The sequence below is a fragment of the Boeremia exigua genome, assembly GCF_020726555.1.
Source record: "Boeremia exigua strain MPI-SDFR-AT-0100 chromosome Unknown C7974scaffold_10, whole genome shotgun sequence".
In the NCBI taxonomy this organism is placed as follows: domain Eukaryota; kingdom Fungi; phylum Ascomycota; class Dothideomycetes; order Pleosporales; family Didymellaceae; genus Boeremia; species Boeremia exigua.
The window spans coordinates 939,120-952,039 of NW_025763527.1; the positions used below are offsets into that span (position 1 = coordinate 939,120).

General features: G+C 51.8%; 6 protein-coding genes across 6 annotated transcripts; 3 read left to right on the forward strand and 3 right to left on the reverse strand.

Annotated features, from left to right (window-relative positions):
- Position 1: 1 nt before the first annotated feature.
- C7974DRAFT_36736 (heterokaryon incompatibility protein-domain-containing protein) lies at positions 2-2,297 on the forward strand. Its single transcript, XM_046139867.1, has one exon. The coding sequence runs from the start codon at positions 24-26 to the stop codon at positions 2,031-2,033; it is 2,010 nt and encodes a 669-aa protein (XP_045994048.1). The 5' UTR covers positions 2-23; the 3' UTR covers positions 2,034-2,297.
- Positions 2,095-3,472, reverse strand: C7974DRAFT_317549 (membrane bound O-acyl transferase family-domain-containing protein; the record flags this gene model as incomplete). Its single annotated transcript, XM_046138603.1, has 4 exons — positions 2,095-2,515; positions 2,566-2,886; positions 2,937-3,124; positions 3,197-3,472. 4 exons carry the CDS (start codon positions 3,470-3,472, stop codon positions 2,095-2,097), a joined length of 1,206 nt encoding a protein of 401 aa, XP_045994049.1.
- Positions 3,473-3,677: 205 nt separating this feature from the next.
- Positions 3,678-5,234, reverse strand: C7974DRAFT_441229 (uncharacterized protein; the record flags this gene model as incomplete). The annotated part of the gene is made up of 2 exons (XM_046145355.1): positions 3,678-5,095; positions 5,163-5,234. The coding sequence occupies 2 exons, from the start codon at positions 5,232-5,234 to the stop codon at positions 3,917-3,919; spliced, it is 1,251 nt and encodes a 416-aa protein (XP_045994050.1). The 3' UTR covers positions 3,678-3,916.
- A 149-nt stretch (positions 5,235-5,383) lies between these two features.
- On the forward strand, positions 5,384-7,036 carry C7974DRAFT_400829 (uncharacterized protein). The gene is made up of 2 exons (XM_046142542.1): positions 5,384-5,499; positions 5,549-7,036. The coding sequence occupies exons 1-2, from the start codon at positions 5,401-5,403 to the stop codon at positions 6,824-6,826; spliced, it is 1,377 nt and encodes a 458-aa protein (XP_045994051.1). The 5' UTR covers positions 5,384-5,400; the 3' UTR covers positions 6,827-7,036.
- Positions 7,037-8,548: 1,512 nt separating this feature from the next.
- C7974DRAFT_378929 (uncharacterized protein) lies at positions 8,549-10,431 on the forward strand (the record flags this gene model as incomplete). The annotated part of the gene is made up of 6 exons (XM_046140433.1): positions 8,549-8,834; positions 9,114-9,155; positions 9,295-9,597; positions 9,771-9,827; positions 9,906-9,919; positions 10,057-10,431. 6 exons carry the CDS (start codon positions 8,549-8,551, stop codon positions 10,429-10,431), a joined length of 1,077 nt encoding a protein of 358 aa, XP_045994052.1.
- A 257-nt stretch (positions 10,432-10,688) lies between these two features.
- Positions 10,689-11,566, reverse strand: C7974DRAFT_317695 (uncharacterized protein; the record flags this gene model as incomplete). Its single annotated transcript, XM_046138613.1, has 2 exons — positions 10,689-10,988; positions 11,042-11,566. Coding segments are annotated over 2 exons (825 nt in total), but the record flags the coding sequence as incomplete, so codon positions are not given.
- Between the last annotated feature and the right edge of the window lie 1,354 nt (positions 11,567-12,920).

Here is a 12,920-nt window from a genome sequence, read left to right on the forward strand (position 1 = left end):
CTGCTATTGCACCCTGCACCTCGATGGATGTTGATGCACCATCACCAGCCATTGCTTCAGTGTTCTCAGAGCCTGTTGATGAGACCTCGATTCGTCTTCTCCGGTTCTCGCAGCCTGAAGATGGCGTCTTTGTTGGAAAACTGCAAAAGTTTCGGCTCGCCAGCGCCCCTCACTACTACACGGCCAGTTATGTATGGGGTGAGCGCAAATACACGGACACGTCCATGCACTTGAAGTCAGGAACCCTCCCAGTGCTCAGTAGCCTCGCCCCCTTCATCCACATGGTCACCCACCACAAAGATTTTCAGCCCGCAGACTGGTGGTGGATTGATTCGCTGTGCATAAACCTCCAGGATGCTCAAGAGCGAGAAAAGCAAGTGCGCATTATGGCGGAGATCTACAGGAAGGCCAGAAGAGCCATTGTCTGGTTAGGCGAAGAGAAGGAAGACGGTAGTGATTGCACGACTGCGATTGACTTTCTACACTTCCTCTCTAGCATGCAGATTGCCTTCAAGGGCGATGAGATTGCCATGCGCAACAGCCTTGAGAACCCCGACTTTGCTGCAAAATGTGTAGCTGTCAGCGACCTCCTTGCACGGCCTTGGTGGACGCGTGTTTGGACCCTGCAAGAGTTCGTCCTACCTAAGGAAGCGAAGTTGTACTGCGGAACGGCGAGCATCAGCCGAGGAAAGTTCAAGAGTGCCATCTACAGCATCTTCCTTTGCAGTACCATCAGTAATGATTTTGAACATGAGCTTGTCCCTCGAAAGCTGTTCGATGTTGCTTTCAACCGTCGCCGTATACACCAATGGCATACCAAGCCAGCCGCAGTCGGCATCAACCTCATTGCCATCATGGCTTCCTTGGGCAATCACTCTGCCACTGATAGTAGAGACCGCGTTTACTCCGTACTCGGTCTCATCACAGATCAAGATCGTGCGCTCATCGGACCCGCTGAATACTCTACCAGCACCCAGCACCAGTTTGCTAGGCTTGTTCGCTCCTTTTGGAATGTGCGCAGATCTCTAGACATCGTATGCTTTATGCATATATTCAGCCGAGAAGCTGCAGCAAGTGACCCAGGTCTGAGCGATGCGGTGCCAACATGGGCTCCTGATTGGCGAACCACAATCGACTTTTCTTCCCCTGTGCCGCTCATGGCAAGTCAAAGTTCAAATGAGCACATCGGTAACTTCAGACCGCTTCGATCCATTCGTTGGAAAGCGACATATGACGCTCCGGGGTCACATCTGCGAAAAAGGGCAGATGTCCACTTCACGGACGACCTTACAGGACTTCAGTGCAACGGAGTGTTGTTGGATACCATACATGGTCTGGGAGGGCTAGATGCAACGGAGCTGCGATGCCGGAGTTTCGTCTGTAAAGATGCCGGTCACTATCTGCTACAGTCCAACAAAGCCCAGCCCAGCGCCCCAAGAGCTGTAATGCAACCCACAGACTGGCTCGAAGCTATTGCCCGCTCTCTCGTAATTGATCGACAAGACAAATATCTCTGCTTCCAAGCACCAGTACATTATTTCACCGATTTTCTCTTTCTCTGTCATGCTTGTATTGACGGTCATCCCGTTGATTGGAGCTTTTCGACATGGTTCGAGCACAACAGAGATCTAAGATTCGGCGACTACACTCTGGAAAATCTCATCAGTCAAGTCCCCTCCGAAGATACATCACCTCCGCCAATACTTCACAGACCTTCTTCGCATCCTACGCATCAAATGAATGACAAGCTTGACACCTTCCTATCACGTTTTCATGATACTGTGCGCAAGAAATCGCGCAGGCTGATGGTTACTGAAGAAGGCATCGTCGGCGTGGCACCGTGTCGTGCAAAGCCCGGTGACATGGTGGTCATCATCTACGGGTGCAGTATCCCGCTCGTCTTGAGAATGGATCCTTCGCTAGAAGCGTGGCAAGTTCTCGGTGAAGCGTACGTACACGGTTATATGAACGGCGAAGTTTCGAATTTGGTCAGGAGGGGAAAGAAGGCAACTCAGAGTATTCGACTCGTGTGATGTTTTCGGATCAATGGCGGAACTCTTACCACACACATTTTATCTATCTCCACCCTATACCTCATTTTGGACCAATGCCGAAGAGGTCGACCTCTCGATCATGCACCCAAATACCATGGCCAAGGATCTGGCCAGTCCACCTTTCGAAACTGGCTCCAATAGCCAGTACAGTCCAGCCGAATCCTACGAGGCGCCAGAACATCCCGTCTCTGAAACCGCACTTTTTGCCAAATTCTATGAGGTGATCTTCGACAAAGATGATGATGGCTTGGAAGAGGAACACCTCAAATGCTTGATCATCGTTGAGAGATGCATGGCACAGCATCGATGCAACACCGTGCATGACAGCAGAGACACCGAACCCCGCAAAGAGCTGCACGTACTTTGACGTAAAGGAACCTTTGCGCAGTCGTAGCACATCCCGAGCGAGATAGATGCCTGGTGCTGAGCAGACACGGCGGACTCCCTGATGCCAGACGACGCTGTATGGGAATTAGCTGCATGTCATTATCCACTACAGGAAGTAACTCACGACCACGCCCTTCTAACACTGTAGAGCCCTTTCAGATCCCCGAACATACTTGGACAGTTCATCGGCGCTGCAAGTCCCGTTGCCACGCTGACAATGCCGTACAGCGTGTTCATCAACTCCAAGCTTGTGTACGTGAGCACAATATAAACCAAAGTGAACTTCAACCGATACAAGAACGGATACTGGACGAACGATATCACCGGGTCAAGATGGGCAATTTCGAGCCATGTGCCATGAGGGGACGAAGCTGTGTAGGAATACACCGCATCTTTGAGGACGTAGAAGAGTCCTGCGCGGAGCGTCTTGCGAACGATGAAAAGTCTGGGAGCACTCAGTTCTCGGTCATCTTGGTGAGGCATCTCAGGACTTACAAGCGTGGATACTCAGGCCCGACTTCTACGGGCACGTTCTTGCTCTCGCACGACCATCCCGTGTACCGATTCGTGGTCGAAAGTTGGGCCGCCCACCACAGTCTGCTCCAGAACCCGGTTGGAGCAGACGCCATCTTCGAGGAAATGACTGCGTGGCCATTGCTCTCCACTTGTCCGTTGCTCTTCACCTGCCCATTCTCCTCTACATGCCCACGCCCTCCTACCTTTCCATTCTTCTCTAGCCCTTTTCTTATATTCACTCTCACCCATCTCTCCCGATCCGGACTATCCAACAACACCCAATCAACCCAAGTCATCACCGCCGACATGACAAAGCAATTCAGCCCATATTGCAGCCCCCACCCGCGGTCCCACTCGCGGTACACACTCTGCGCCACCAGCACACCCAGCACCGGCACACTGAACGCAAACTGCAAGACGCGGTGCCGTGGCCCGATGGCGAGGGTGGCGATGTTGGTTAGGAGGATAAGCGGGACTTGAAGCGTAGCGAATATGGGCGGGAGTTGGAGAGACATTGTGGCAGCGAGGCTGCAACGAACCGTGAAGTCGTAGAGAGTGAATTCAAAGCATCTCTGTGTTGACAGGCTTTATACCATGTGGTCGCCTCGTGTTGTCTTTTCTGTTAGGTAGTTGTGTGCACGAGTAAGGCGACCATGGACCCGCTTTTCATACTATTGCGGCCAATGACCTGGCTCCCTGTACGCTGGTGGGTCGTGCAGGGATAGGATGGGAGAGAAGGAGTCGCTGTTTTACCGGCGTCGTATATAGGTCGGCGTGAGTGGTTGACTCGGTGGTGTTGACGGACTGCGCTTCTAGAAATGTGTAGTACAGTGCTATGTTGCGGCGACTAGCAGCCAAGGGGCACTTCGATATTGTTTTCCATGCACCAATCTCATGAGTTGCTCGGACGAATTCAATGCGCCTGCCAAAGTCTGTCATTACTCTATGTTCGTTTGCGCTCACAATGCCACTTCCTGAAAACTTGCGCCGTCGTCCCCGTCATCATCGTCCTCTACTGTGGGCTTCGGTCTGCTTGGCAGCCCAGCATCAAGAGCTTTTACGTCACCGCCTGCAGGCTCCTCATCCTCCGAGTCTACTTCCTCCTCGGGCGCTTTCCCGGGCTGTGGCTTCAGATCCTCAGGTTTGGCCTTCTGCTCGTCTTGTTCGGACTGTGTCTTCGGTTCTGGCGCGGGTGAAATGCTTCGCTCACTTTCGGTGTCCTTCGGCGGCGGGGGAGGTGGTGCCGCACTATCTGGTTCACGATCTCGCGTCGGTCGCTCGGGAGTGGGCGGTGTGATTTCTGTTCGCGGACTTTGCAGCGGACTCCTGACTTGTGGTGGTTGTGGCTGCGCTTGCTGAGGTTGCGGCTGCTGCTGCTGTTGTTGCTGCTGAGGTGCTGGAGCACCTTGGCCGACCGTTCGTAACCGCGGATCAGCATTCAGATAGTAGCCCCTAACACCCACAATCCTGCCATCTCTCTCGCATCCTATGACCCAGTCTGGTACTACGACAGGAATGTTGTTCTCCACTGCCTTTTCCCAAGCTGGCCCTCGACCTTCTGTGCAAACGAAATGTGTGGTATCGATGCGGACAGTGTCGGCAATCTTGGCGCCGATTCTTTCAACAGAACGCTGCAGCGATTCACGTAGAGCTGCAGGCATGTAGCCGGGTGTTATTGTGATGCCAGACAGGTCGGTCATCTTGTGTGTTTGAACCGTAAGCTTCTCGCTGCTGAAAGTGCCGGCGCTAGTCTTGAGCACCAAATGGAATACGTATTCGGTGTCGACGCCTAATCCACTGAGCTTCGTGCTGTGGACTTCTTTGGGATTGGGGATGGTGCCCGCCTTGTTGCCGTTGCGATAGAGAGTAAGGCTACGCAGCTCGGCGGTCGCAATGTCTATGGGGTCCCACTCGAGGACGACTGAGGTCTGAGTGGCATTGCGACAGCGGATGACAGGGGCTGAAGGCGTGTTCTGGCCAAATGTGCGGAAGATATCAGACTGGAGCTTGTAGAAGGCCGTGGCAGCATCGTTCTCTGCCTTGACGTTGCGCGCAACATCGATGTCGACTATGCTGCCCGAGGAGATGTCCGGGGGCAAGAGTATGGACGGAAACTCGATCTGCGCCAGGGTCAGCCACTGTACGAATGAAGTGCAGGGATGCGCATGTGCAGAGGGGGGCTCTGTATGGCATTGGGACGCGTACGAGACGCTTATCTTCGGTTAAGAGCACGGCGACGCCGGCATCGACCTTGCCGACGGTCAGAGAGACGAGCATGGCGCGTGAAGTTGTTAATGTGAGGTCGTGTTGTGAAGACGTAACTCATGTTGCTGCCACAGCTGTTGCCCTGCATGGCGGCGGGCCGACAATCAACCGCAGTGCCATTGGTGCTCTAGGCAACTACGACTCCTGCTCACCACCACCAGCTTCTGAGCAACTTATAATGACAAGGACGGCTAAACAGCGAGCTACCCGCCGCTTGAAAAGACAGCAAATGCCTACCTTTCCATTCACCAATTTTCCAGCTGAGCTGCAACTCATGGTCTCGATGCCCCGCTCTGCCTGTGCTCCTTCAAGCTGACCCTTGGTAGGTACTATGTAAGTGCGACCCCCAGACAGCCAAAAGACTGCTGGTGGCAAGTTCCTACGTCCAGGATTTGTATGTTCGATATTCAGAGACTGCTCTTCCAGCCATCTTTGCGCAAGTTCCTGCACCTGTCAGCGCGCTCTTCCAGGTATCATGGGGCTTGCAAAACGATGGCTTTAATTGGGGCTTGATTACAGATCTGCTGGAAGTGAGTGACATCTTTGAATGGCACTGTAAGTTACCGGCCTTTCGACCTTTGACTAGTGACCCCCTGGAGGCCCTCCAAGTTCTGTTAGATTTCTATATGGAAGTCGATGACGCTGCTGATCTCTTTGGCCAATGCATGGTCTTTGGAGTGGAGAAATTCCTTGATCCTACCGTGCAATCTTCGCCGGTCATACTCTCCAGTACTGAGCGTACTCGAATCGCTTGCGCTTTATGGGTACTCAAGATCTTCCTCCAGGTACAGACCAGTCCCCACAAGCCTCCTGGATTGGATCCCAGACACTCCGCCCACGCATTCTTCGAGAACCTACAGCCTTGGCAAATAGATCATATTCTTTCGCTCGAGAGTAAGCTTCAAGTTGGTGAGTACCCGCTCAATACCTTGCTCTTCTATGCCGGCCCAACGGATGTATATTTCTCAGAGCGTTTGATCGGATCTCAGTATGTCACCAATGTTTTCAATCGCTGTACGAGACCAGGCGGTCCGTGTTTGTTTCGTGTTTATTGTTTGCATACTGCACGTCGTTCTCAGTACCGGAGGTGTGGTGACGGCTACTATCCAGGACCGTCTTCAATGGCGACACAACTACGGAACCACACTTGGAACTCCAAAGAACTGGCTCAGCATACCTTCTCGGCATTTCGCTCCGATAGATATCGAAATCGCTGTCAGCAGCTGGGGCTATCCTTCTGGGACTACGAGCGTTTGGCCCAATGGCAGATAGCTGATGCAGCCGAGCTGATGGTTGCATCCGATGATGCCGACCTGCGAAGCTTGTCCTTTGGGCCGATGTGTGACGGCCGAGAGCACTTAACGCCGCCGGCTGCTATTGCGCGGACAATGGAGCGACAGATCATCGAATGGACGCGTTACTCTGAATACGACACCCTTGAGGACTACCTGTACCAGAAGACCCTCAATTCTCAACCCGAGCAAGGTGAGGAGCGCTTTCTACGAAGGTTCATCACTCCTGGCGCAGTATGTAATATTTGCGGTCTAGATGGTCATTGGTGGTACAACTGCTATCTCCAGCAGTGGCGTTTCAATTGGGGCTAAGGTGGCTTCAATCGTCGCTCCAAATTCCGAATAGATGTCTCCTTCGTCGAAAACTCGAGGTCGTTGGTAAGTCAGGGAGTTGTCAAGGTAGGTGGTGAGTATTAGATGCGAGCATTTCTTGCATTGGAAGCCAGCAAGTGTGATTCGCGCGAAACAAAATTGTAATGTGATGACACTTCTTAACCGAGTTCTTCTGCATTGGCAACGGTAAACATGTGTTGTTCTTCACTGCTATGGGCTGTGAACTGTTCTTGTTTTGGTATCGAAAGTACATAGCATATTAAATAAATAGCTGGACGGGAGTAGCCAAGACAGCCAGTCGCGGAGGATTACTGGCCAATAATCGATCAACAACCGCGTCAGCCTGGTTCATGATATGCTCTCTCATCTTTAACTGTGGTGCCCCGAAGGCTGGGAATTGCAGGACACGAGGTCAAACCCCCAGAAGCAGATTTATCGAACCAGCAAAGTGCGTGCTCCGTTTACTTATCATAGTAAAATCTCTAGTAAGTGTGTTCTTACGACCATGACCAGGCTGGTCCCAAATGTGGTCGTGAAATGTTGCACTGCCCCTTCCAAGACACACCCGTACCGGAGCTTACATGGAAGGTTGTCGTTTGGTATGCCCAATGTGGAATGTTGGCCGTCGATCAAATCATGAAGGGTCGAAAGATGAGCCAGCGCAAAATAGCAGGCTCACCTGCAATACTGTAACTGACTGCGCTATTCGTACCTTTGACCAGCTTGTGCACCTCTCACAGTGGAAGCCATGCGCGCAAAGATCCTGTCGTCGCAACATTGCTAGGTCTTCTCCACAGCCGCAGACACGACGAGCCTAAGGATCAGCCAGCAGAGTAGAATTGCTGGCTGCAGATTAGATACGCTGTAACTTTCTATATGCTGCAATGGGACGTCGATTCTTGATACTGCGTGCAAGGACCATCAACGGGTCACCGAAGTAAGGCTGATGCCATCGGTGACCCGTTGGTGGTCCTCGCACGCATTACATCTTGAGGAGCACGGTTGGAGGGCCAATCATGATACATGCCAATGGATCAAGGATCAATGTTATGTGTATTTAAGTGTAGAGTGCCTATCTTGGCCTGCGCTAGTGCCAAGACACAGGTTCTACGGTGTCAGGCATACTACGGGACACATGAGTAAGTAGTGTAGGTGGGGAACGGTGGCCAAGGGTTTTTTTACACGCTTTGTGATCCAATAGGAAGAGGAGCTTATGCTGACTGTGCGCAGGATATCCTATCAAAGGCTGTAAAAGTTTAGCTGTGTCGGCCCTGGCCACCGTTCCCACCTACACCACCACGTATGCCTGACGCTGTGAAACCATCAAAAACGCCAAGGAGAGGCTACACAGCCTCTTTGCCAGCTGAGTGTTGTAAGTGTATTTCAGTCCGCTGCACTCCCGAAGGCCAAGTGCAAGGTCCACCATCATCGAACCACATCGCTTGTTCGGACCTTTCCCCAATATTTTGTGTCGCGAGTACAATTAGGTATCATACCTTCCCATCCTGACCGAATCGGTTCGTTCTCTGTCCGTTTTCTGTATGTATAGACGAAAAGACATAGACAGATCGCACGAAGTGTGCTGTAAATGAAAAACCTTATGGTGAAATTTGGCTGACTTTTTGACCAGAGTCGCGTCAGCTGTCGCAGATCACGTGACCTACCCACGGGGTACTTTTGAGCAGTCTAACCCTTTCTATCATGGGGGCCCCACTCGCCTTCGCGCTGCGTCTCCTCTGGTTCGCCGCCTGCGCCAACAGCCTTCCAATCAACAATCCCAGCAACAATTTAGCTGTTCGGGCGGAGGCCAAGAGCGACAAAGAAGGCTTGTCAGACGAAGCGATCATTGGGATCGCTGCCATCTCGGTTTCCGTCCTTCTTTCCGTCCTTGCTCTCGTTCTGTCTGCACTGCGCAAGCGCATTCTCGGCTGCTGCACCGCAGGCAAACATCGAACACTGTTGAATCGGCGTCGACGAAGACACATACGTTGGTACGGATCGCGCCAATGGATTGAGATATCCAGAGGCCATCGCTTTCGGAGGCCAACGTGACAGTCTTGAAAGGTTGGGTTCACTGAACATCATGGCATCCGTCGTTGTGACAAGATTTTGGAGCAGTAGTCATGCTAAATATCTCTTTTTGTACGAATTTTGGGCTCGGTGTTTGGATAGATTTCTTTTAAGATTGGGTCATTCTTCTCCTGCCGTATACCCTTACTGTGCTTTAAAATATAAAACATACTACATTTGATCTCCCCTCCATTAGTACGACTGAGACAGTCTTGTGAACACCTTTTGTGTGAATATGGTACGTATGATCCGCGTTGTGCGTCAACTTCGTTGGCCAGAGGCATACAAATGTTGAACTCTTCTTCCAGGCTATCCCTAGAAAACCACAACCTCATCTATAAACCTAGCAATGGTGAACTATAGCTATATACCCCCAGAATACAAAACGCGTCCAACGTCCACAGGGACCAAAGAGCCGTATATTGTACATAGAGATGGCGGAGCTGGAGGTGGGATCAGTTACGGTCAACCGTCATCATGGAAGGACAAGCCTCTGCCGCCTCTTCCTCCTGAGGGAGTAAAAGAGTCTAACTTGAAGGCACTGCCTCCTCTTCCTTTCGAGAAAGACGCGCGGTCTTCTGCAAAGCCGACGTTATCTAAGTTTCGAGAGATGGACTGCGACGTTATGACTGAGACTGTCGAGAGTGGGTCTCAATTCTCAGGTGAGACTAAGAAGGATGGTAAGATCCAAAAGGCTGTGAAGACCTTCTCGAAGCGATTCTCTACAATAGGCTCGAAGCCCTAAGTTGAATTCGACATTCACGGTGCATGTTTACTTAATCTGTAGTTAGTGAATGAACTATGCATTGGCAATCAATATCATAGGCTTCTCTGTGCTCATACCTTGACCTAGAGAATTACTTCAGCTCTCTTATCGTGAAAATGTGCTCATACTATCTGTTCGCCTACGGTGAGTGTGTCGCGACTTCCCCACGTGCCCTCATCGAACCTCTGTTTGCATTATGCGATTTACCTTATCATTATGCAGCCCACGTGGGCACTGTGAGTGGACAGTGCTGGGCGTACTTTTCACTACACAGCTGAAGACTTCACTATCGTACATACATAATGATGCTCAAACTCTCGCGTCCTCAAATACCTTCCAGACACACTAATCTCTTCCTCAAACCAGCTTACAGACTACACAAAGTGCACCGACTCAACTCAACCTGCTGCGCAAGAACACAATGTCTTCTTCAACCACTTCCCTTCTGCAGCCTGTCGCTGCGGAAAGGCCACGAACAGTCTCGTTCGGCAACACGCCCACACCTGAGCGCCCTCTCAACTCACGCAAGTCGACTATGACCACAGCCACCACCTCCTCGAAGACCTCTGAGTCTCACTGCCCCCAATGCGACGACTCGACCTCCAAGCCTCTGAATAAGATGAAGTCGATGTCCGATTTGGATAAAGAGAACGAAGCACGCATCGCGAAGTCACACAAGGGGAAGGTGACGAAGGGTGTTGTCGGCATGATGAAGAAGATCAAGGGTGCTTGGGCGAAGAAGGCGTAAGGAGGTGTTATTCGAGGGGTGGAAAGTCCGAACGATGAAGTAGAAAATTTGCAGACATGATGTATTGGTCAAGAGAAAGAACGAGGGTATGTCCTGTCTTTTGAGTAACTTAGAAGACGTGTATGGCACAATACCTACCTGGCACTGTGTGAGAATGAAACATAAAACGCCTTGGATCGCCATGCTATGTGTTCCCGTTTTGATAGGTGAGTCTTAACCATCGTGAGGCTTTTGCGACTAGGGATTAGGTCCACTGATTATCCCCTTGCCCATTCATTAGTTGCAGGTGCGTCCATCGCAACGTTTCCAGGCAAACCCGTTCCAACCTGTGCACGGCCTTGCTCGAGCGCACGCCGGGTCTCTGGGCTGAGTGGGGATGCTTCATCGGCTTCTTCTTCGATGCGGTCTGAGTAGCGGTTCGTGTCTGGGAGGTAGTTGATACGGCGTCGTTCGCCTGTGTTGCCATGCTCTTCGCGGGCGATGAAGTCTGAGATTTGCCCTGGAACCACTTTGTGAAGCCAAGATTCGCGCTGAGTCGGAACAGCAACGATTGCGAACTGTAGTGTGTCAGTAGAAGCATGGAAGGCACAGTTGTACGGGAAACACATACTGCCCAGACTGCCACAAGACCCACGACTCCCATCAGCAATCCTGCAATATGTTGCTCCTCGGCTTTCCAAGGCCCCAGACAGGCACTCGTTCTGTCAAACAAAGTTTTACATTCGTCTGCATGGTGGCTTGCACTTGGGAATGGCCAAGCCATATCCGTTGGACTGGCGAAACCGCAGCAATTGTATTGGTTTTGGATCGCCTTGATCGAAGTAGCATCTTTTAGGCGGAACAAGGATTGCCATTGTTGTCGCAGTCCACAGTTCAGTTGAGAAGGTGGAGCTGCGTGCGTCCCAAGCAGCGTGATGACCACTGTTGAATAGATGAAGATGATGAAGTTGGCGACGATCACAAAGGGCGGGCGTTGGATCTCGCCACGCTGCATATGAGCACGACGTTCTTTGCGGCGCGTCAGATCGTAGCCGCACTCGAGGAGGATACCAGATATGACAGGAAGCGCAGTCACGAAGCCAATGAGCGTTTCAGCAATAGGCACGGAGAGGCGGTTGGCTCGAGACGCTGCATAACTGAAAGAGTAAGTCAAAGACGCTGTGAGAAAGCCACCAGCTTACCCTGCCACCGCGGTTGTAAAAAAGAGATAAATAATGCTGATGAACGTCACGATCTGTTTCCTGGTGTAGCTGGCCATCCTGGCGTTGTTTCCAGCGACTGCGGGGTACGCGTTGTTGATGGAAGAGTAACAGCGTGCGAGAAAACGAGGTAAAGAGGTGAAGGAAAGGCGACGTAAACTAAGCAATGATGTAAATGTCAATGTCAGTGTCAATGTCAGTGTCAGTGTCAGCGTCAGCGTCAGTGTTTTGATCAAAAATGAGCGTTGTGTTGTGCGACGCCTCCGCTTTCCAGCAAAGGGTACGAGCACCGATGCGGGGAATCAAGGTAGCGCAACAGGTACCTAAGCACATGTATCTCAGATCCCCAGCGTGTAAGACGATAGGTAGGTAGCAGAAGGAAAACACGGACACCTGTTATGCACCTCCCCTGGCATGTGCTGGACATATGCAGGCCGAGGATGTCGCGTGCCAGCTCGATTGGCATGGCGGCAAGTGAACGAGGCAGCGCAGATACCCCTGCTGCTGTAAGCTGAAGAGCCCTGTGATCAGCTGAAATGGTTCATCATTGCCGGTACAATCGGGCTGGGTTGCTGCACGTTTCCTAAGCGTTGATGGGCAGCGTGTAGCGCGGTATTCTCTGCTTGGGTGGACGCCGCGGCCGAGGACTGAAAATGGTGTGAACTACTGCTCGGTCGCAAGAAACGGTATCTGGTTGGCCCACGCCGTTAGCGCACGTTGTTAGCACAGAGCGCCGGCTCTTGTCAAAATGCCTGGATCTCTCGATCGAGCCCTCAAATGCGACGTCATATGAAACTCAGTTGCTGTTCACACTCTTCGGGCACTGCTTTCCAATTGCTTGACGGTTCCGAGGCAGGCGTGTTTGTTGTCAATACGCTCAGCTCACGCCACTGGTCACCTTTGACCAACGTGGCTAAGACGCGTGGACGACTGAGGAATGTGGGCGTCGCGTGCGGCTGTGTGTTGTCTCGAGGCCAGCATCGCTAGACCACACGATCACAGTCATGATTATGCCAAACTAAGGGTCCTTCGCCCGCTACCCGCCCTTGTATGCGGGGACGGCCCATAGTATATACCCACTGCCATTCCGTCTCCGGCTTTTTATTCTAGCTGTTCCTTTCTCCCCCTTTGTTCTCAAACAACCGTTGGTGTGGTTGTGGGTCGTTAGCTGGTACTTACTGTAGTACTTGTGCACAATGATGCTCTTTTCACCGCCAAGGTGCGACTTTCGCGTACCTTCCGCATCTGGACGACAAACAGTTCCCGCAGCCTTCACATCTCCAGCTCCAT